The sequence below is a fragment of the Rhamphochromis sp. 'chilingali' genome, assembly GCF_963969265.1.
Source record: "Rhamphochromis sp. 'chilingali' genome assembly, chromosome: 6".
NCBI lineage: Eukaryota > Metazoa > Chordata > Actinopteri > Cichliformes > Cichlidae > Rhamphochromis > Rhamphochromis sp. 'chilingali'.
Window position 1 is genome coordinate 14318498 of NC_137933.1, and position 23610 is coordinate 14342107.

Here is a 23610-nt window from a genome sequence, read left to right on the forward strand (position 1 = left end):
GTGGGAGAGAAAGGGTGGGTGGGGGTTGCTAGGAGGTGTGAGTTTTCTGGAGGTCCTGCAGAAAGCCAATGAAGGAGTACTTGTGTCAACATTCTGCTGGCAGTGATGAGCCACAAAGCCTCCTAGCCAAACATCCAAAGGGCCTCATCACCTCTCTGCAAAACAAAGCAGGGCCCGCGCTCTTAGAGCCCTCCTACACAGCTTCTTTATATGCAGATTAGTAAGATGAGTTGGCTTCAGATGATTCCGGTTATTAATTTGAGCTTTAGTAGGACGTTAACACTTGAAATCGTGGTTGTATGTATAACTGATATTACATTACTGTATGTGTTTAAAAAAAGAAAGAAATTAGAATAAAAGAGAAGAGAACGCCCCCGGGCGTTGGATGGCTGGATGGCTTTGGAACAAGTGAGGAAGGGCATACATTTTGGACATTTTTGTTTCACAGCTTTTCCTGCTGAAGAAACAACTCCCTCATGGCCTTTCATACCACACTTGAGTATTTGAGTAATGGGTAAAGATTTATATGACAGAAAAGTTCCTGTTTTTTTTAATCTATCATTTACCAACTATAGATATTTCTGTTCTTACAGAAGGAAAAAAGTAGGATATTTTCTGTGTGTTTTATAATTACAGGACAGTCTGGGCAATGAGCTGGCAGAAAATGTTCACATTTATTTATTATAATTTCAGCCCAAAGAACTGTGCTGACAGACTTCTCTGCGACAGCAGCATTTCTTTATTATGTAGATAAACTGAGACATAATGTTGGAATTCAACTTATTGTTCTTATATTAAGATATCTCAGGACTTTAATGTGTAGTTAAACTTGTAACACTGACAGAAATTTCGCTGATCTGGCCCATTTAAGATCAAAGTAGGCTGTATGCGGCCCACGATGTAAAATAAGCATGACACCCCTGGTTTAGAGAGCATTTTTACCCAGCTGGATTCAAACCGGGGATGCTGGCGTTTCGTGATACGAGTTGGACTGTGACATCTAACGGCTGCAGTAGATTCCCCTGCATCCACGCGGTCATGTTTCAACACATCCTATGATAACACGTTTTATTTATGAATCTTTTTGTATTTTGATTGTGTTCATTTTGCAGTTCTAGACTTTATTATATGTGCATTAGTTTCATATATTACATCCTTTAAAGGTGAATGAATAATCCCACCTCAGATGGCAATCACATTTTTTTTTTGCAGTTCAACAAACTGGATAACATGAACCCGTGATTACCTCTTATCCAACCATCACTTGTTTATTCTTTGTTGATGTTCCCCACAGCTTTATCAGTGCATAACATAAACGAGATGTTTGCGCTGCATGCATCCAAATGTATGTGGGTGCTACTTTTGTGTGCATTCCACCACAGCTCATTGGTGGCTTAGATCTTATCCCCTGGGGAGCAGTTAGTCCAGATGTTCGGGGTCTACAAGAACATACTAATTTGGAAACTTTCCCACATGCTATCTGGTGTGGCTGACTCTGTGCCGGCCCCAGACATCTAAAAATAGTCTTAATCATTCTACAGTCTGCTCCCAGAACCCAGCTAGCTACTTCCTTCCCAGTCATGTTGCAACCACCTACTACATTTCACCACCAGATTCACAAGGCCCTATCTCTCAAATCTGAGCCTTCCTCAGTTGTCCAGAAACACGATAAACAAAGAGATGGCTTACAAAACCCAGCTCTGCTGAGTTCATCAGCAGTTTGTTGTGAAAAACACCACAATTTCTGTGCAGTAATGTTTTATTTCAACTATACATGCCGTGTTAAAAAAATGGAGAAAAAAAAACAAAAAAAACAACAAAAAATATCATGAAACAAAGACCATCATTATTATTTACACATTCACAGTACAATTTTACAACATATCTACACGCTCAAATACTCTGGAGATCAGCTGGCCTCTCATCGCCACGTTGCACAGTATTTAAATTAGAATTACATGACAAAATCTGGTTCATCTGCACGTACACCAGACTGAAATATAAAGGCTTCAATTTAGATTGCAACTGAAAGACCCAGTTCATATTGCAATGTACAAGGCAGTTGAACAGTGTATGCTGAGTGTGTGTCTGTGATGTCAGTGTGCATGTGTCGAGTAGAAAAGAGACAGCCCAGACTCTGGTTCGATGACAGGCAGAAAGTCTTTACATACAATCATCACTTGTAAACAAAATGTGGCTTTGGGCTTGAACAGGCAACTGACACTCGAATGAGATTTCAGAATTCACCCCCCGCCCTCACAAAAGAAAAAAAAATTAAAAATAAGTACCCACTGCTACGAGAAATGATCCCTTGGTCGTCACTGCCGGCCAATAGAAACAATTCCTGTCCTGCAATCCTGGGGGAATTACAGATTCCGGGCGGCCATGCCAAAAGACGGCTTTTGTGTGAACACTGTTTTAATACATCGGCTGTGGGCAGGATATGCTGCGTTGAGCTGACTGCTCCACAGTGCAAGGTCTCACCACCCTACCTACATCCCACGTTCAAGAAAAATACATTCACTGCATGGCACCTTTACCTGGTGGATTAACACCACTCATTTCAACACCGGCAGTAAAGGAGGAACGAACTGATTTATATCCCAGTAGGTGTTTTTGCTTTCCCTTTGTGTGACTCGCATCCACAAATGGAATGTTTGTCAGTGTGTTTTCAGTATCGCTTCAGTTTAGATTTCCGACGCGCATCCTGCTAAAATTTCAATTTGCTTATGTAAAAATCACTCATATAGCGAGCATATGACATAACATACAGAGGACCAATTGACGTTGCCAATATTATATACTGTATTCGTGAATAAGGCACACAACGCACAGATTCGGGTTCACTTGCCTAAAAATATTTATATTCCTTATTTATAGTATTTTTTTAGTATATACAGTATCTTGTCATTCCCAGCATGACTCATTTGGACACATTGATAAATGTAGTGTTGATTGTACACGGGGCCACTCGCAAGAAAATCTGCACAGGGAACATGGGCTGCAGAACTGGACAGATGACAAAGATGGTACATCCACGTATTGTTCTAGGTTCAGTTAAATATGTCGCAAATAGGATTTAAAGTGGGAGGAAAAAACTAGCATTCTTCTATCAGGGGACACGCACACACAGACATTTAACAGAATAAACCTGCCTTGAAATGTGGAATTCAAATATATGGGCTAAACCATTGGTGTTGCTTTAGTTTCAAAATGGTAAATTCTTTAAATAAAATAGTAAAAGATTATAAAAGCAAGTCATTTTGTTGGAAACCCAGTTACAGAATGAGATGAAAAATTGCATTTTCTTTTAATACCATTGCTACATAAAGACAGAAGACTCTTGAACCACTCTTGAATTCTTACAAAGGGGCAGTGGAGGTTAGAGGAAGTTTCAGTCCCAGAGAGAGAGACATCTTATTTCATGTATCAGTGCGTTTGGTTGCTTAAAACTACTCCTTGGCCTCTGTCTGCAACACAACACAGACACACACACACACACACACACACGCAGATGTGCACACCCATGTCACAGGCTATCCTCGACTGGTAGGGGGAATACATGCATCAGGGAAAACTCCTATATCTGAAATCAATAGCACAAACCAGTGAGCAAAATTTGAGTTGGCCATTTCTGTGTACAGCCAGCATGACCAATTCGCCACAACCTAATCTAATTACTAAGTACACAACAGAGTGACAAAGAGGTATGACCTCAGCTCTGTCCAGGGGGGGTTTAAAGAAGATCAAAGAAAATATGTTGTTTTAATGAAAGACAGTGACTTAGGTCTTAAATGTCTTAAGGTGCATTCTTGGGCAAGTGGCACTAATATATTTGCTGCATTTACACAAATCTGCTTTCCTGTCAGCCAGCACACACACACACACACACACACTTTCTCTTTTCTTACAGTTTTGATCAGCTGTTTACGGCCACGTGTATCTTAAAACAACACACGCGCTATACGTTTTGATCTTCCCCTCCATCTGCCTTATGCCATCTTACAGCCAAAGCTATGGCCTCTGGCTTCTCTCTGTTCACTTCACATTAGTGGGAAGACAGTGCTCAAGGGGAGTGACAAATGAGACCCATTCTTCAAGTATTCCACTGTTTTTTTTGACCTGGTCCCACATACACCATCGTGACCTCTGCTGGTGTCCTAAACCTCGCTCCAAATGTGGTAACGGGTGAGACCTAAGCCCAGATACACTGGGCAGCAGCAGATTCACCACTGTCCACTGATCATATCCTGTGGCTACTGTGGCAAGGGAGGGAGGTTGACTTGCAGGGTTGCAAAGAGGCCCCAACGAGTATCTTTGGCCATATGTATGACTTTCTGGTTTTAGTGTGAGTGAATGTGCATATCATTTAAAGGGGAAATACACCTCAAGTTGATACACAAACACACACTAGGCCTTATCCCATCTGTACTCCCTCCCCCCAAGCCCTCAGGGCTCAAAGCTCTACAGTCAAGGCCAAGAACTCACTTTGAAGTGTCCATGGTCTTTTAATAGCTGTACTTGTTGACTACTCGCATTTGTGGAGTCTGTGGTGAAAACCCATTGGGTTTAGGCGGCACATCTGGCTTTATTGAAGGGGTCCGTTTAAGCCCGGTGCGAGGAAGTGAGCCATGCCCACTGTAGCTGCTCTGTCTGGATACTGAGGGTGGGTGGGCTGAATGCATTCCTGGTGCCATAACTCCACCATGTGAATCAAGTCTGGAGGGGGGTGTCGGAGGCATGTAACCCCCTCTGTTCATACTGTGTTGGCGAGACACAGACACCCCCATGGTTACCCCATTTGGTGAGGTGGATAAGGAGTGCCTGTGAGATGCACTCCGCTGGAGTTGGTACCCCCCTCTTTGCCTCTCCAGGGTGCCCCCCATGCTCAGGCTTCCCGTTGGTGTAGTGGGCATGGGCACATCAACCCTCTTGGTGGGGCTGTGCCTCGGCAGGGAGGAGGAGGGAGAGTACAAGGAAGCTTCTCGACTGGGCACCTTGGGGGGTATTTCAGTCAGTTCCTCCATGGGCTCGAGTGTGAGGTGCTGCCTCGGGCGGGGTACTGATCCCTCTTGAAGAATGGCCTTGGGGTTGGCCACAGAGTCATTGAGGTGTTTTAAAAGGTCATTTAGGGTATTTCTGGCATCCACAGACCTCTTCTGGTCTTTCTTAGCTCCTTTAGAATCTGGGTTCTTAAGCTTCTTTTCAGATGAATGTGGTAGTGTATCTTCCCCATTGTCATGGCTGGGGTGGTCATGTGTAGCGTTGGGCAAGACCACGGCGCTTGGGATGTGCGAGTGTCCCAGGGCGAGGTGAGGGTGGTGGGAGCTAGAGTTAGCAGGAGTAGGAGAAGAAGGAAGGAACTGAGGACTCTTGGCAGATGAGTTGGACTCCTTACGGGACCCACTGACCTTCCCATGTGCCCTCTCCCACTGGTTTTTAATGGGCTGTAGACCTTTCTGCTGAAGCACAGGGGTAGACTCTGGTGTGGGCAGAGCAGCCAACTCGGGGGGCTGACATCCATCCCGCAAGATGACGGTTTTAGTGTCACCGTTGGGCGCGTTCAGGTCTTTGCCAGTGCTGAGAAGATTGGTGTACAACTTCGGAGAATCATTGTTGGTTTGGTACTCCTAAGAATGTGATAATAAAACCAAGAGTAAGATTAGACAGTTTCACATCTTGTTCAGTGACTCTTCTCCACAAAAGCGGTATGATTGAAGCTGCTTTTTAGTTTGTAGTTTGGCTGTACCTTTACAGGGCTATCGAAGAGGCCATTGAGCTTGACAAAGCTTCCAGTGGAATCAGAGCAAGATGGTGCAGACTCTGCATCCTTGTGGACATGTCTTGGTTTACGGAGGAATGAGTCTCGGTAGCAGAACACAATTAAACCCGCCAGTAGGGCACCCATGAGAAAAGCAGCAAACACGCAGGTGATCAGGATGTTCATGTGGACCATCTGGTTGGTCTCACCAGCTTGTATATCCCACACACCTACAAAACAGTGAGGCATCAGTTAACCCTCTGGCGAAACGACTCCGTGACGTGTACCCACAGCAGAAATTATACAGTATTGTGTGAACACAGCCATGCTTAAGCTTCTGCTTTTCAACCTCCACCATACAACGTAGTTAACCACAAATATTGTTACATTCATCCTAATCTAAGATGAAGAAGAAATATGGTGAAGAAGCTGTTATGTACCCACACCCAATTTGTCCTTCTTTAAGAGGAAATGCTATGTTAGTTCAGCCGGGAAGACTCAAAGTGTGGCCTTGTCCCACGTTCCAAGACACTTTTTGTCATGCATCCAGCACTAAAGGGTTAGGAGTGCGCTCTTATCTCAGATAGAGAGCCAAGTCAATCTCTTCCCGCAGGAGATCAACCAGCAGGAAATTGATCAGAGGAAAGTGTTTGCCATCCAGGTGTTCAGATAGCTGCTGCTCTACAGAAAGTTTGTTAGTAACCACAGACATTGAAAGAGTTAGTCATCCACCGTGCGGCCATGATGTGGCAGAGCTGGTCCAGTCAATGATTTACCAGCCAGGGTAATCTATTACTAGAACTAGGGTTAGAAAGTCTAACCTGCAAGAGGCCATTCCTAACAAGAGCTTTTAAAGAAACTACATTAGAGCAGTGTTGCGTAAAAGAAAGAAAGAAGATGAAGGAAATTACCCTTTAAGTAAAGAAAAAAGTTATTATGAAAATAAAATATTAATCATAATATAAATGTTTAATGAAAAGACTAATATCTGCCATGCTATCTAAGGGAAAACCGTATTAGCAACCACAGTGTGTTTGCATATATGTGTACTTTCACATTAGCGTGGCTTAGTGACATTTCCTGGCAGCTATCAGATCAGGCTCAATGCAGCATGCTGGCTGCCTCCCTGTGGGCCTTACCCTCTTGGCCCCCTGGGATAGAGTCTAAAGAACTGGAGGTGGCTGGGTCATCCTGCAGCACAAAGCGTGAGCCGTAGAGCTCTGGATCAGGCCCAGAGCTGGGGCTCTGACTGGGTATGAGTACTGGGGGGTGTATGGGCCCACTGGGCTGGATAGTGACTGGCGCTGATGAAAACTCCATGTCTGTGGTGACAAACAAACTGTTAAACTGTGCAGACGAGTGAAAAGCATACTGTTATCATCCCAGTTAGTAGGCATCGGTAGAGTGTATGGAAAAACAAAAGGGTAAACTTTATCACAGTTTAAATGATTGTGTTTTCAAATACCAATAAATGTACATTTTGAAGACAATTTAAAAAGGAAATAAGTGATGGTTAAAAGAGGAGTTGGTACACAACAGGAAGGTTGCCAAGGTATAGTGGAGTAGACATGCAAGAGGGAGGATGGATCAGAACAGGAGGTGATGGGTGAAAAGGAGGAAGTCAATCGTCGCCCAGTTAGAGTGCTGATGTTGCCTGGTGGTTCGGTTATTGATGGCGATGAAAATGAACACAGGGAATATTAGCATTCGAGAGGTGTTTGATACGAAAAGATGAAGGGAAGCAGGGGTTGAAAGAAAAAAGGCAGGAGATGCTGAACTCAAGGAAAGAAACCATTTGAGTAAAAGATCAAACTAACCAGAGGTAGGATCGCCAAATGATTTGTAATCTGGCGCTGAAGTAGTGCCCAAAAATGCTAAAAGAATTAAAAGGGACAAGAAATCATTATAAGGAAACTCTGAAAATTAAAAGAAAAGAAAAATAAAACTCCTGAGAGACACTAAGAGTGCAGCTTAGTTTAGGTTTTAACAGGAAGTATATTAAGCACTCGGCCAGCAGTGTCATTTTTTTTACTGGAGGCACTCTGGTTCTGATCAATACTGTGGTTCAGCCATGGGTCATGTTTAGCTGATACATATGAAGGGACAGGTGCAGTGAAATCAGTCAATGTACATTTTCTAGTCGTGACATATCACAAGACCTCTGTCATTTGCACCGGCTGAACATGACCCTCAATTGTACATGTCCATGTTTCCGCCTCACGGGCGGTATTAGTTACAGGTGGCCATGTACTCTATGTAGATATGTGTGTTAATACTGCACGTAAGACTAATGTAGGGGCAAGTTACTGGAGTGGTTACTGATGTGAGTGTGCAGGCTCATGGTGTATGCAGAGATGAGTTTGTGTACAGTGTGTGTATAGCTGCATGTGTGTGTTTGTATATGTCTGAGGACAAATAGCATGGCATGGAGATGAGATCGATACCTTGACAGTCTCCGAGGTGGGCCGTGTTTCCAAATTCAACATCCTGCTCATATCCAGCCCTGAAAAGAGAGAGAGAGAAAGACAGATAGAAACAGATATTAATCCAAAATAGCAGCGACAACAAAAAATAAATAAATATTCTTGTCATTTTCTCATCTGTAATATTTGTGCTTCATATTGCAGGTGGGCTGTGAACTCACAAAACACCCGGCTGTATCCTCTCACAGGCTCCGTGAGGCTTCCAGCCACAATAAGGATCCCTTGATGCAATGCAGGACCTGGTATGGCAAAAACGTACACATACACAAACACAAACACAAACACACACACACACACACACACACACACACACACACACACACACATCAGAACGCCAGGTTTAATCATTCTGGAAAGAACGCTATAATCACTTGTGACTGACTGAACATTAACCACAAGGCACAGGGTAAAGCTGTTATCGTTGCTTTTATGACATTTAGCCGAAGAACAAAACAATAAAGCTATGACTGGCTGTACAAAGGACATTTTTATTTAACCTCCTACGTGTGCAGTAGTGCATCACTTACTTGTGGCAGGAGGAATGCCTTTCACAGCGGCTCAGGGGAATACGGATGACACAGCTTGAAAAGGCGACATAAAGGCTGTGTGCGTCTTTGTCCACATGCAGCGAGAGGACACGCTTGTCATCCTCACGGTTAGACAGGCACCTGGACAGGGTGGAGAGAAACCTAATCAGAGGTCTATCAGACCCGTCTGTCTCCTGTTTCAGTCTCGGAAGATTTAATCACTTGTTAGGTTGACGACTCACAGAAGCTTCTTCTTACAGTTTAACAAGAATTTAACCCCTGACTCCTGGCAGTGTGCATTTTAGCTTCCAAAAAAAATAAAAAATAAAATCACACACACACCAGACTCAAAAAACACAAAAACACAGCAAAACAAAAACACACACACATGCACGTGAGCACAAAGCTGACAGACACTGCCATCTGTGCCAGGAATCATCACTGTAAGAGTTGCTGACTCCACAGCCAAAAGACAGAAGGGGAAGAGGAAACGAGAAGAGGGAGAAAAGTGCATGTGTGCCTACTTGGCCCTGTTGAAGATGTCTATTTCCTCCAGGAGCAGGCTGTCATTCAGAGACACGGTGGAGGTCTTGGCTAAAACCTTGAGGACGACCCCCGACTCAGCCCCGATGAACACCACTGTGTAGTTCTTGTGGGGTCCTGCTTCACTGTCCACAGCCAGCGCTGTCAGCCTGTACCTTTATACGTAGCAGAAGGCATGTGTTACTCACAGCAGGGGTTATTTCATGCAAAATAGGAAAGACTATTTGAATACACATATCCCATATGCTCACTGATCAACATAGGTAAGGCCTGTTTTATATCTTTGTGTCATCTATGGATACTATTTACCAATTTTCCACTGAAGGACTTACTTCATCCACATTTGAAAAATACCAACAGATTCACAACAAATGTTCAGCTATGATATAGATATGGGTCGTAAAAGATCTTGGCAAGATTTTTGATTACTTTTTATTTTTAGGAAGACTTTACTTGGTTATCCTTCCAATAAAGGTATGATCTGAAATCACAAGTTTCAAATGTAAGATATATGCTCTTTATGAGTTTACCTGACCCGTGTCTTGGTGAACCAAGGCTCATCTCCTATAGAAGGCACAGCTGTGTCCATGAGGGGGTGGGACTTGATGAACTGCAGGGTATCGTCCGGGAACTCGACGGAGCTCTTAAAGGACGCAGCTGGACCGTGACCTGCACAGCTCCCGGGTCTAGGATAGAGAGTGCCATTGCACGGAGGGCAAAAGGTCAAAGATCAGCCTATATGATCGCACACCAGGGAGTAATAATAATGTGTTCTGAGATGGATGGAAAAGTGCCACGAGAGGGTGGGGGAGAGTAGCAGGTGCTTATTAGGATCACAAAAAGACCTCAGCTGGAGGCATAAAATATACATATGCATGGTTATCCTCCCATAAATGATTTACTGGGGTAATTACGTGCTTCGTGGACTCTGTGTTTTGTACGCAGGGCTGCAAATATAGGCGCTGACTGTAAACAGGTTAAATATGCAGCGCATCTAATTATACTAAATTAATTATTTAATCGTCAGCAGATGGTAAATGTGTGTGCTGGGTCAAAACTAATAACCTGGTGCAAAAGATTTCATTTCACTGGGTTTAACCTGGACAAAGAAGGGTTAAGACAAGGTGAAAAATGACAGGCGGTAAACAGCTGACGAGTCCAGCACCACGTTTAAAAAAACAAAACATCTTTGGACATCGCCCTCTTAGTTTAGTTTCTTGGTTCCACGTGCTTAGCAAGGTTCAGAATTTGGATATTATTCTGAGGAAGAGAAAAGATGAACCGTTACCGAGGTTTGGGTAACTTCTCCTCTGGGAACGGAGTCCACACAGAGTCAGGGGTCTTCTGCTCCTTGAACCGGCCCAAGAATACTTTTTCTATATCAGCCATGGAGAAGGCACACACCGCTGACCCTGGAATACTGCAGAAAAGGAAAAATATCTAGATAAAATCCCCTGTTTGTTTGAACTCTTAATTCCTCCTGCAGCAACGGCAGCTACGGCTCACCTGTTCATCTGCGTGGTGAACACGCCCACCACAGAGGGAACCCCGTTAATGTCGATGATGTCGGTGATGGACTGGAGCACATCAAAGTAGAAGAAGGACTCCCCCGGCACGGAGCAGTTCAGCCTCGCCTTCACGAAAGAGGTCCAGTGCTTCTCCAGCACCCTCTGTGACCCACCCACGTCATTTTTACAGATTCGGGCCACGCGGGAATACACAACCTGTGAGGTGCAGAGGTTTTTTTGTTGTTGTTGTTGTTTTTCCCAGAGAGGACTGAGGCGTGCAGATGAGGAGGGCATCTCAGTGAATGCCACTAAAAACACTTCAACATGCTGAATAATGCATCTCCCCATCCTGTAGCAACTCAGCACAGATGACTTAACAAACAGACTCTCTCATATTTAACTTGTTCACTCTGACTGGAGCAAATATTTAAAAAAAAAAAGAAAGAAAAAAAACAAACAAACACTTGCAATGGGCCTATACTGACTTAAAGCTGGGCCATGTGTAAGTGTGTTGGACTGCACATACTGCCAAGGCTTAAAGCATAAATCAAGTATGATAAAGCAGTTAGCTTGGATAGCTTTAATTATTTACCAGTGCAAACCTCCATCAGAGCCCAGGTGTCACCCCAGCATTAGTTGGGTTGAAATATTCATAAGCTGGTGGCTGATGGAGGATGCCGGCTTCCTGTGGCCCGGCCAGCTCAGGATGAGGCATGGTCAAATCTGAGGTTGGCTTCAAACATGGGACATTTATAATGCCATCTGCGTGTGTGTGCCTCACAGGGAGAGGCGTACACAAAAGCATGCAATCTCTGTGAGACAAATCCTCACCACTGTGTAATGGTTTTACGTTAGTAGAACATCCCTACCAAACACTTGTCGTGAAATTTCTCGGGTATTCTAATGTGATGTAGTGTCAGCGCCTGAATGGGCCCCCATTACCACCGGGCCCATTTGTGGCAGAAACGCAGGCACTGAGGGAGGCGTAAAGCTGTAGTCTTGGATAAAGGCCTGCATATGCTGTGTGTGGAATACGTGATGCATTATAAACGGCAGGTGCACGGTCTTACCTTTCCCAGATTGCTGTGCTCCACCGCGATCTCCCGGTAGAAAAAGTACACATAATTCCCATACTCTGCAGCATGCAGGAAATGAGGTTCTGAAAGAGAGACAGAGGCAGAGAGTTGAAGTGTATTTCTGCACTGTCACCACCACTGTGCATGTTGAATATTTCAGGGATTTGTACAAGGCTGTATATGACTGGGGGTGACCTAGATTGCCTGTGAGAGAACAGGCCATATCCTCCTAGAGCTTGACAAGGCAGGGAAGCTCTCTATCACTCCAAAAACAACCCTGACAGCCAGCGCACATACATATACCACGCAAAGGCACCATGAGCATCGAGCTAGCTGGCAGGTAGACACATGTATCTTAAGTGAAGTAAGAGGAGAGAGAAACAAGGATTACCTTTCAGCCATTTGGAGTCATACTTGATGGTTCTCAAGGCTGATCCATCACCCATACTCCGATAGATGACAGAATCGCTGGCCTGGAAGTCAGCTACAGTTGCAGAATACAGCTTCCCTTCTAAGAACAAAAACAAGAAGGAAACACAGTCACCAAAAAGTAGGATGCGCTGCTCTTGGATCCTTTGTTGTTTTGTCTTCTTTTATAGAGCTTAATTGGCCGAGTTGCTAGCGCTGCAGGCCCAGTTTTACCGTGGCAAAGACACAGGGGTGATAATGAGAGCGTAAGTAGGAACACATTAGTTGTTCTTTGGCGAGATGAACTGCGTGCGTGGGCGGGTGTGTGCTTGACCCTTACCAGCGAAAAGGGCAACGTTGGTTTGCTTGGAGTCAAATGGGCACCGTGCCAGTCCATTGATCTCTTCCCCATCAAACTCTAGGTTATCCAGCTGAAGGGAACGGAGCGATCACCCACACATTAAAAAGAGCTTTCTCAAGAGGCACGGTGCAAACAATCACACACACAGAAGCACTGGTGCACACATAAATCACTGAAAGGAATCTTGTCAAATTTATTTAAAAAAAAGATAGTACAGGAAGTAAAACATTGCTGTTTATCTAGTAACAGTCCACATTTGGTGTACAGTGGTCCCTCCCTATAACGTGGTTCACTTTTCGCAGCCTCGCTGTTTCGCAGATTTTTTTTTTTGGTACAATTTTGCATGGGTTATTTTTCTTCCCTTTTTTACTACGCAGTGTTCTGCGTCCTGATTGGCTGTAGACTGTCAATCAATCTCATGCCGCGTCTCCTGTACAGTACAGAATGCATTCAGCTTGTCAAATTTACATAAATCTTCGATCGCTACCAGTGTGACTCTGAAGTGCTGTACTGTATGTTTGTAATTGTTCTCAACAACGAATACAACAATGTCGATGAAACGTTTTGCACCGTCAAAGGCTGCCTTTGACTTCATTCTATAATACTGGATTTTTTTTTCTACGAAGGTTTGAACTGAGAGTGTTTAAACAAGAGAGAAAAAGTGTGAAAATGTTCGTGCCTGTCTGAGAAAAGGGTATAAAGTGTGTTGTGAGGGGTTTTACAGCCTTAAAGCAACTATAATAATTGTAAAAAATAAAGTTGGCTACTTCACAGATTTCACCTATCGCAGGTTTTTTTTTTAGAACGTAACTCCTGCAGTAAACGAAGGACCACTGCATGCTGTTGTACACAGCCTGCATGAGCTTTGCCTAATGAATCACAGGCTCTGACCCTGAATACTGACCCTGTAGTATCTGCACATTGGGTTGAAGCCATTAGTACCACAGATGAACACCAGGTCATCATTTCTTGGAACCAGAACTTTGATGAAGTTGTGGCACTCGTCCTGGAGGAAAATGCACAACATTAAATTGTGTTTTCAGAGGTTTGTAGTTTAACTTTCTGTCCGTGTCATGGGTGACACGGGTGACCAAACAAAAAGTGATTTTTAATGATTTTTCCCCCCTACTTACTCTGTGTTTTCCCTTCACAGCACACATCTCTCTGTCAGCTTGGCCCGATCGCCATGTTAGTTTCTGTAAAAAAAAGAAGAAGAAAAAGAACAACATCATGAGGTATCAGACACATGCGTGCGACATAACACGCAGGCACACACTTTTTCCACTCTCTCATTTTACCACCTGTCCACTCTGTGATGAATGGTTCAGTATTTTCTATGAAGCCCTTTCAGTATTTGTGGATTGCGAGAGCAACTTGTGTGAATCTTACCCGGTAAGGAATGATCTCATTCCTGTAGGATTCTCTCAGGCTGACTAGGTACACCTGATCTCTGTGGACGAACAACAAAACATGCAGCTCAGTGACAACAAGAATATATTGTTACTTACTGGGTCTTTGTGTGTGTACATTAATCAAAGTATTTTATTATTCTCCCAATTATGAGAATATTTTGTGTCCTTATCATTAGAAGGCCTCATTTACTATAGAATAAATAAATGAATAATCTTGACAACAAATACACAACACAATTTCACTTCACTTTCAGTAAAAACATGCACATTTCTAGCATACCATCTAACAACACAGATACATGTGGTGGTGATTACAGGGGCTCCAGAGGGGGAAGGTGTTATACTGTTAGATGTCAAAGTGATTTCCTGCTACAATATTACAGTAGTGCTAGTGGTCAGATTAATCCCACTGCCCATAAATAGCAAAAAGAAATGTAAAGATGCCAAGAAATCCCTGACAGCGCGTCAGGCCGGGAAGATAGACGCCTTTACTGGATCAATACCAGCCATATACATCAGATGCACGACCAGAAGCCAGAGATCCAATAACGCTAAGAGCTCACCCTCCCCGCATCCCACCCCTTTATGCCACTGTTTACCTGCCAAGGAGTGACTGAGTATATTGGTGAGGGGGAGAGGTGTGTGTATGTGTGTGTGTGTTGGATTTACCTGCCAGCGATGAACAGAGTGTCCTGTATCGTGGTCATCAGCTGAAAGTCAAGGCGATGCTGGGACTCGTTGCCAGAGGGCCTGCCTCTGAATACAGGGTACCGCCGTGAAACTGCAGTGACAACAAACATGTGCTATTAACGGGAGGCTACTGGTAAAAGCAAACAGTGATACGCTGATAAACCACCCTGTTCTGATTAAACATATAGTTAGATATGGGAATTATGTGTACGTAGACTCAACTACAGTCTCTCCAATCAGACCTGTGCGTCATTGTAATGTTTTTGTGTGTTCGATAACGGCTGCCTTTGCCAGCATACCACTCTGTTATTCCATTACATCACAGCAGATTGATTTTATTACGGTGGATGCTAGCGTCTAAAGTATGGACCCGATGAGAGGGAGGAGGCGCTAGTGTGTGTCTTAAGTTTTTGTAACAATATTCTGAGTGGAGCAAGTAAAAGGTTTACATGGGGATTGTCATTATTTTATTTCTATTTTTGAGTGACATTCGAGTAATTATAATCTCAACCCGGTCTCTGTTGAGCTCATTTACGGGTGTACTCACAGTGCGCGTCAACGACATCGAGGGGTACGATGTCCTCCGGGAAGCTGACTGCGAGGAGAGTGCGCGAGACTGTCAGTAGCAGCAGCAGCAGCTCACTGAGCAGAAGCACAGCTTTCTGGCCCATGTCTGCTCACAGACGACACTTCCTGTTTCACACTGGTGGAGATGTTACCTGGAAACACACACAAAAAAATGACATGCTCTCGTTACTTGACATGTGCTAAATATAATCTTTTGTACCGCTGTGAACTACGCGAACCGAGTCCAAACCCTTTGTTAAACTCGGAGCAACAACTGTCTCTTTTTCAAGCTTTTGTGATGCAAACATACAGTAAAACGCTCTCGTGTTTATTGATGACTGAGCTCTCAGTGCCAGCGCTTGGCACTTCCCCTCTACCTTTTCCTGCATCTGTTGCCTAAGGGAAGGTCAGCCAACTGACCGGTGGGGTGTCTCGGTGTGTGTTGCAAAGAGCGGAAGTCGACTCTGTTAGAAACGTGGCAGGCCTGCTGTCTCAGTACATCTGTGCTCTGATTGGTTTGTACTGGGCCAGGCTCAACACTAATCAGCACATTGCAACTTCATCATCATCACAAGTGTAGCCTCTGCTCTAACCTTAGCACACCTCTATCAGCGCTCTAGTTGTGGTTATTGCTCGAGCTTTTCCTTGGGGTCGGTGTGCTTTATTGCAGCGCAGTGATTCACTCATACTTGTATTATGAGCTCCTACTCATGTACAGCTGTTTTGACATTGTAGTAATTTTTGTGGATTAAAAGCTTGTACAGGATCTGATTGTAGACATGATACACCAGCAGTTACTTTGGCAATAATTTATTGTGGGAGTGGCAGGGGTTTAGTGTGTATGTTAGTGTCTGAAGGAGTACTTTAGAGACAGACTGTGTCTGTGCATATTAATGATCGGTGTACATTCAAATATTTATAAGGCAAACGAATTATTCATGCAGGCAAAGCCTGAACGGATATAAACAATTTACTGGGAGACGTCACACAGGCAGAGGGATGGATTAGCCAGGAGCGCACTTGGATGCACACACACGCGACTGCACATACGTAATCACTCTTTCAAATGGTGTAATGCAAAGACTGATGTGTGTGTTGCACGCGAACGCACACATGTGCGCACACACACACACACACACACACACACACACACACTATTGACTCATTTTTCAATTAGCCCCAAAGCACACCTGCTCCAGTGCTGTCTGTGAGCCCTGCCTGCCAAGCCATTAGTGCTTTGATTGATCCACACAGGAAACATGGCAGATCAGCAGCCAGAGAAGGCAATCCATGGACTTCTCCATATCTGTAACTATAAATCGAGCCACTTTCATCTTGATATTTTTTGAAGAGCCTCAAGCTTATGAAAAAATGTCCAGAAGCTTAGTTTAAAAACACTAAATAAACTACAATGCATATGGCTGTTAAGTGAATTAATTATAAGCAAACATGGCTGTCAAGTAGAAAATGAGCCGCCGCGAGGCGTTTACCTGACAGCAACAATCGGCATGTCATCTTTTTGTTAGAATGTAGATGGCATAACTAATTTGTTGCACAACCTTTGTGCCAGCATGTTGATGTAAAGTATGCTGTGTGTGTGCGTCCATTAATAATCCAATTTTGGTCTAAACAGCTACTGTGTGATGGCATGTCACTAAAAAGAATGAAAGTAGTGGTGAGATGGAATCGGGGTAATGCCAACATGTTTTAATCATCACCAGTGTGCAATCATGGCTATTCAGGACTCTGTGGGATACTGAGGCCTTTCAAAGAGCAATGTCATTATGACTGGATAATGTGAGGCATGGATGAGACAACGCTTAATCTCAATTAGTCCACTTAGTGGTTAAATTACGGGTTTGATGTTTTGGCAAAAAAAGGGGGAAAAGGGAAGATTTTATGAGGACCAAAAGGGTTGTTTGCTCTCTCTATAACTACAAACATCAATAATGTTAAAGCAGGCAGTAATTCTACTGTAGTCACAAATGAATCACTGGGCAGAACCCATTCACAGATCTATGGATGCAGTTTCCCCGATCTGTGCGGAGCAGCAAATGTAAGAAACTTGATCCTAACGAGGACTGATGACGCGACTCTGAAAATCCTTAAAAGCATCACAGCTTTTTTTCTTTTTTACTTCCTCATTCAGACGCCTCTCACACCAGGAAATCTGCTGCGTTAAAACGCAGGCAATAAATAGCTGAATTTCTAGAAGCCGGAGACAGAAATAGATACCAAATACTCGACGGCTGAAAAATAGAGGCCCTGTGAAAGTAAATAAACCGAGCTCCGTGTTTCAATTCTATAGCGCTATCGTACACACTGCAGGCTGTACCTGTGGCCAAAAACCTGGCTGTATTCACAGGTAAATGGTTTCCTTACCTGTCAGAATTTTACACTCCTGCTTAACACGAGCTCTTCAGAAGCACTCACATTCATGCCACTTTTGCCCCTGTACCATTCTCCCCCACTAAACAATTCAGATGAAAAGAAGGGGGAAAAAAACATTCTAAGGAAGGGCGAAAAGCTCAGTGCCAATCTCCCATGATTCCTTGCATGGTAATAGCCTTGATGTGGAAGGCAAAGGCTTCCCTCAGAAACTTTAATGTAAAACAGAAACAGAAGACATTCAGAGGTCAGTGATCTAAAATTACTTCTCAATCTCTAGCGAGCCCAGCATGTTTTCTATTGACTATTCCTTTACGCTCTCTGGCTCCTGCCCTCCTGCGTGTGTGTGTGTGTGTGTGTGTGTGTGTGTGTATGCACACATATAGGCCTCAACAAGCCTGGAGACGCTGGGCTTGTCACGCATCTCACTGCCATTCAATCTTGCCTTACTCTACCTCTGTTATTACAGGCTTTGCAGTGTCCTACAACCACGCACTTTCCCTGCTGATGTTTTTGGCTCAAACCCATGGTGTTAAACATGGGGGGAGGAGGAGGAGGGGAATCGAGTGGACTGCCATTTCTGCTGATGGTGGGTGTAGGGGTCTGTAGCCCAATTCTGGTAGTTACAGGGGACGCTTTAGTGCTCCTTTAGCTTAAAATGACAGATTAACAGATACCCTCCTCTTAGCTGTGCTTTCGTTGGCATACAGTACGTAAGCCATAAAATCTCCTCAATTGCAGCACTGGATGAATGTGTTTTTGCAGGGAGGTCCTATTGGGAGAATTTGGGGATAGTAAAAGGATAGCAAACAACAGTAGTGCGTGAGGATTTTGTAATTGCGTGTGAATGTGAAGGGCGGATGTAATCCCAGCAGAACAAAAGGCTGCTGCTGCTGCTTGAGGCTGCCTGACTTGTCATCTTGCACAACGGGAAATCGGATGACCCGGGAGTTCTTTTTTTATTTTATTTTTTACAAAGTTAAATTATTTAACTCTGTTTGTCTAAACTGCGGTGGAACAAAATTTTGTGCTGCTATATACGGCTTTGATTCCTCTTGTGACTGATTTATCGAGGCGCTGTTGGCAATTGCGGCCACTTTGAATGGCGAATTGACCTTCCAGAGTGACTACTTCATGACTCCTTGTGTTGGCACTTATCAATGAATGAGGTTGAAGTAAAATTAAGTGAACTGACTCATGGTGGCGAAGAAACTTACAGACGGAAAATGGTGGACAGAGATGGAAGGAGAGCTATTTGGCTAATTGGACGCCATAAATTTGAATCCTGATGAAAACACACACACTTATTACCCACAGTTATTTTTGTATTTACAAGGGCATTTTTGCCCTTCGTATAACTTTAATATCATGCCATAGTAGATTACCTAACATTATATCATGTAATGCATCTTTGCCGTGTCAGTTTTCTAATGATTGGCTCCTATCGTGACCGAACCTGTATTTCTGCACCATCACCTGTCCATGTATGACTGTCTGTTTCAAACCCACATGCATCCAGTGACACGGCTGTTAAAACTCAACTGTGGCCCTTGGAAAGTAATCAAGATGCAGCCACACAGGAGATTGAGCCAGCCAGATGATTAGAGCAGCTCCCAGACATGCCCACAAATGATTAATACTCCTTTTCCCCACTTGAGTAATAACAAGCACCCCCTAATCACAGGCTGTTTACCTAAGGATCCCTTCTGAGGGGCTTGGTTGGACTTGTTGCTTCAGAGATCTGGCTGAAGGAGAAGGCTGTGCCACCCTAAACCGTGCTTCCCTCCCTTTTGTTCTCTACCTTGGTGAGAGGAGGAGTGAAACAGGAGAAAGGCTGTTCTCAGCAGTAGTTCTACTATTATAGAGCACAAAGAGCCTGTGCTGCAGGTGTGACCAAGAAACAAAAGGGGCTCTGGGCAAGTCAACACAATAGAGCCCCACCCCCGGTCCATGGACCCATGTTCCGAAGAGCTTTTTCGAGGCTGCGAAAGGGACTAAGAGGGAACAAAGCAAAGTATAAAAACGTGCCCACTCTGAACACGTCACATAGGGTCTAACTTTCATCTCTCAGCCAATTAAGTATGGAACAATTTGATTTGTGAACAGCAGTTTAGGAACCTATAAGGCTACAAAGGGTTAATACTGATCACTGTATGGTTTAATGGTGGTTGTTCCGGGGTTATGGCCGGCTGTAGAGGAGGTCAACGGTGATCGTTCTGGTCACTGAGTTCTAACCCTCTGGAAAGTGAAGCGAAGTGAGACACACAAGCCAGCTGTGCTGTCAACAAACCCATGGCTTGGTTCTGATGTCTGACCCGGCCACAGTCTGATGGCCTTGCCGATATCTCAAGTTTGTCATTTCAGCAGTTAGGCCGAGCTCTCTGATCTCTGAGACATGGTTCAGCCAGCTGAAAGTTTCCAGGGAAATGCAAACATCCTCCTTTATCCCTTATTTCTATAAAAACTTAAAGCCTTTGGGAGAATTTATAGCAGCAACATTTTGACCACAAACCAACAATAGTTAAAAATGAGTGAACACTTCTGCCAATAAAAAAAAAAAAAAAATGAGTAGAGCAGATTAGTATGGCAACAACTACAAAATAAGCACCTTTTGCTCTTTTACTTAATTTAGCCACATGTTCCTAAACCTTAAGACACAAATAATTAAACTGATCACGCCTGGATAGCTCCTTATGAAACAAAAGAACTACCTCGACTCCCTTGCTTTCATCATTTTTCCTCCGTTTCATTTTCTATTTTTCAAGTTTTGCCTTTGGATCTTCTTCTCCTGTTTTACGCACACAGTCCACGCAGCAGCCCGGGCTCGAATGCATGCATTATATGGACTGGAGCATAAAGGCATTCAAGTTTGGTCCGTGGTAAATCATTTCAGACCCCTTTTAGTCCACATGCACAACTGATACAAAAGACAACAAAGACGCGGGGGACATCTGTGAAGTGACAACAGTGATGGGGCTTCGTTTAACTGCCTCTATAGCAATCTATTCACAGGGCAGGGCTTCCGTGCCACTCTGCCTCCAGAAAGGTTACGGGCGCTTTTGCAATTTATTATCCAATATGTGACTTTAGTAATGGATCAGGGGATGTATTATATGTTTTAAAGACATCAGCAAACGACCTTCATTTTCCACTGCTCGTCCAGTTTGCCTCTTAATTGTTTAACAGCCGTTTGTTTTCGCTCGTCTGCGCAGATTGCCTTTGATCCCAAGTTGATTTTTTTGTAAAGTCAAAATGCCAGAAAACACTTTTATTCCTGCTCTGAACTGTTTAACAGTTCAGACTAGAAACGCTTTGTTATTGGGACTGAAATTGTAATAAAAACAGGGACACTCGCCTGCACGGAAGGTTAAAGGAAAACGTTTGCGTGGCTCCAATTATATTTCTATCAGCATGATTATAATCAGGAACCCATTTGCACTCTTGCATTCGATAAGCGGGACGTTTTACTCGGAAACGTACTTGATACTTTTTTATAGATTATAGTGACTAAGTATAGCGCTCCGGATAGATTGGCCAGTAGCAATAGGCTATGCCCTTTATTCAATCCAATAATATTAATACCAACATTTAAAAAAATAAGAAACACGTATTTTTTTCTAAAAAACGAAAAAAAGATGCGCTTTATCCATGGTTTAATTGCAAAAACAAAACACTGGGCACACCTACCTCAAGTATCCGATTTCACACATGAACGGGGCAGTCCAGCAGAATGTCATATTCCTTTGGTAATCCATTTGCGAGAAAACCCCCAGCATGTAATATTCCTGTTATTTTGCGCTCCATCCGGACCCCACTTTTCTCTTTTATCCAGTTGCGCACAGATTTCAGCTCCGCTCGCCACACATTATTGTGACTCTTGCCTCTGATGAGTCTCTCTCCGTCCCCGGGCCCCTGCGCTCTGATAAGTGAGCTTCAAAGCTCTGCCACGACCGCACCAGCCCCCCTCCTCCTCCCTCATACACTGTTACACCAGCCCCCTTTTCACTACGATTAACTTTGGAAACCAGAGGGAAAAGATGTCAACATTAACGATGCGATATCCTTACTACGCCGCTCTCTGACTTAACTGATCTAAAACAACAGAGGGTGCGCGGAGAGCAAGATAGCGCATGTGGGATTTACGCAAAACTATCCTCTGTGATTCTTCTTCTTTAATAAATAAATACAGATATGGTTCGCAGAAGTTTGAAATCACCGGTTTCATAGGCAGTTTTAAAAGACCGGAGGAGGAACTGTAACAACTACAATTTCCCCCCTTTACTGGGAGTGGAAAGCTTTGGAGCTGGACGGATTCATTTTGCCAGCCCTGTAAGGAATGAATGAATAGTGTTGCACGAAAGCACTAGTAAAAATAGTCCGGACCTCAACTATTTCTGTCCTGCAACCATCGGTTTTGCAGAGCAGCATAGCGACGTGGTCAGAAGAAATATTTTGTTTCCCAGCAAAGACTTCTCCTCTCTAGTTTTTTCTCCCCCCCTCCTCGACTTTCACTGCAAAATACGGGCGCAACAAAGAAGCCTGTGTCCACATAGCTGCAAGGAACTCACCTCATCGGAAATGATTATTTTGTATCCTTTCGCGTTGCCGTAATCTCCCAAAAAAGATTCTGCGCGTCTCAGTGAATCAACTTCTCCAGGCTGGGAGAAAAACAAACTAATGCACGGCAAATGGTGTAATTCGACCCGAGCCCTACCAATGAACAGCGCTCTTCCTCCAGTCCCTCCCCCAATCATCCATCTCTCCTCACTTGGTTCGGGCTTCTCTTCCTTGCTAGGGCTTCCTTCCTTTCTTTTCCTAAAGCATAGAGAAAGAAAACAGCGACCCTCCTCCCTCTTCCATTTCTCCTCCTGTGTGACCCCATATTCGCCCCCCTTCCCTCTTCAGTTAAAACCCCATCCCCCAACACTAAGTCAGCAAGAGCTTCTAGTTAAAATCTTTACAGCTGAGTTGTGGCAAGTGGACTGCTTAGTAAAACACAGCTTTAGCCATGTTTGGATTTGAGGAAGAGATTTAGCTCAATTCTGTGTTTAATTCAGCAGGGCATGGTGAAACTCATGTTTTTTTTAATCATTAAAGATTACAATATTTTTGCAAAGTAGCATAAAAGTTTTACTCCTGTGCAAATGCATGCAACGCAGCCAGTTCAAGTTTTGCATGAGCATTATTCTTGTAGGGAAAATAAACAGCGAACCTTGCTGCATGCACAGCAACGCTGCAGTGATGTTAAAGTATCTTTTCTGTATATGCATATGCAAATATCATCGTGAGCATCTTCCCCAAACTTGACATACATGTGAGAAGTCATTCCGGCCAGGTTTGCAAACCCGCACAGAAGAGGCTCATTTTCACCCCATTAGAAAAGCAGGTTGGCAGATGTGTGAGGATCATTTCCAAATGAACATCCTCACCCACGATAGCACACACACACACACACACACACACACACACACACACACACACACACACACACACACACACACACACACACACACACACACACACACACACAGAGTCCTGACAGGCCCTATTATGTTGTGAAAGTTTGATCTGCATCTCAATACTTGTGTAAGAAACACTACTTTGCACTTCTGATATGCCCAATCCTGTACTTTGGCTCTCGTTGTGCGTCTTTGTCCGTGCTTGTCTCTCACTCGCTCTACCTGTTTCTGTAGAAATATTGTTCCTCAGTATTGGGACCTTGATTCCATGGAATTTTTTTCCTTTCCTTTTTTGTCTTCAGGCGTTCTGCAGTTTTTGCCCAATCTAATCAGTGTTATTTCAGCTGAAACACATTTGTTATTTACGTGACTTTCATTCCCCTTCTTCTTGTCTCTCACGCCTCAATTTCTGCTCTGGGTTACTTCT

At 43.8% G+C, this 23610-nt stretch overlaps 1 protein-coding gene across 3 annotated transcripts; it reads right to left on the bottom strand.

Moving 5' to 3' along the window:
- Positions 1-1741: 1741 nt before the first annotated feature.
- Positions 1742-22485, bottom strand: sema6d (semaphorin 6D). Of its 3 annotated transcripts, XM_080884996.1 has the most exons (20): positions 22293-22484; positions 15317-15488; positions 14749-14860; positions 14057-14117; positions 13801-13863; positions 13572-13673; positions 12647-12737; positions 12290-12409; positions 11893-11981; positions 10821-11038; positions 10603-10734; positions 9845-10000; positions 9296-9469; positions 8772-8912; positions 8406-8483; positions 8206-8264; positions 7579-7635; positions 6901-7083; positions 5750-5991; positions 1742-5630 (listed from the first exon to the last, which is right to left on the bottom strand). In XM_080884996.1, exons 2-20 carry the CDS (start codon positions 15438-15440, stop codon positions 4509-4511), a joined length of 3324 nt encoding a protein of 1107 aa, XP_080741122.1. In that variant the 5' UTR covers positions 15441-15488; positions 22293-22484; the 3' UTR covers positions 1742-4508. The 3 variants fall into 3 exon arrangements, with proteins under 3 accessions (XP_080741122.1, XP_080741123.1, XP_080741124.1); XM_080884997.1 differs by lacking the exon at positions 7579-7635 and having other exon boundaries at positions 22293-22485; XM_080884998.1 differs by lacking the exon at positions 6901-7083 and having other exon boundaries at positions 22293-22485.
- Positions 22486-23610: the final 1125 nt, after the last annotated feature.

Excerpts from the sequence above, each read along its gene's own strand:
- sema6d (XM_080884996.1), bottom strand. The coding sequence starts at position 15,440 with ATGGGCCAGAAAGCTGTGCTTCTGCTCAGTGAGCTGCTGCTGCTGCTA. Across the intron at positions 13,674-13,800 it reads CTGTGAAGGGAAAACACAGA|GACGAGTGCCACAACTTCAT; the intron begins GTAAGTAGGGGG and ends ATTTTCCTCCAG. Across the intron at positions 7,084-7,578 it reads ATTTGGCGATCCTACCTCTG|ACATGGAGTTTTCATCAGCG; the intron begins GTTAGTTTGATC and ends TTGTCACCACAG.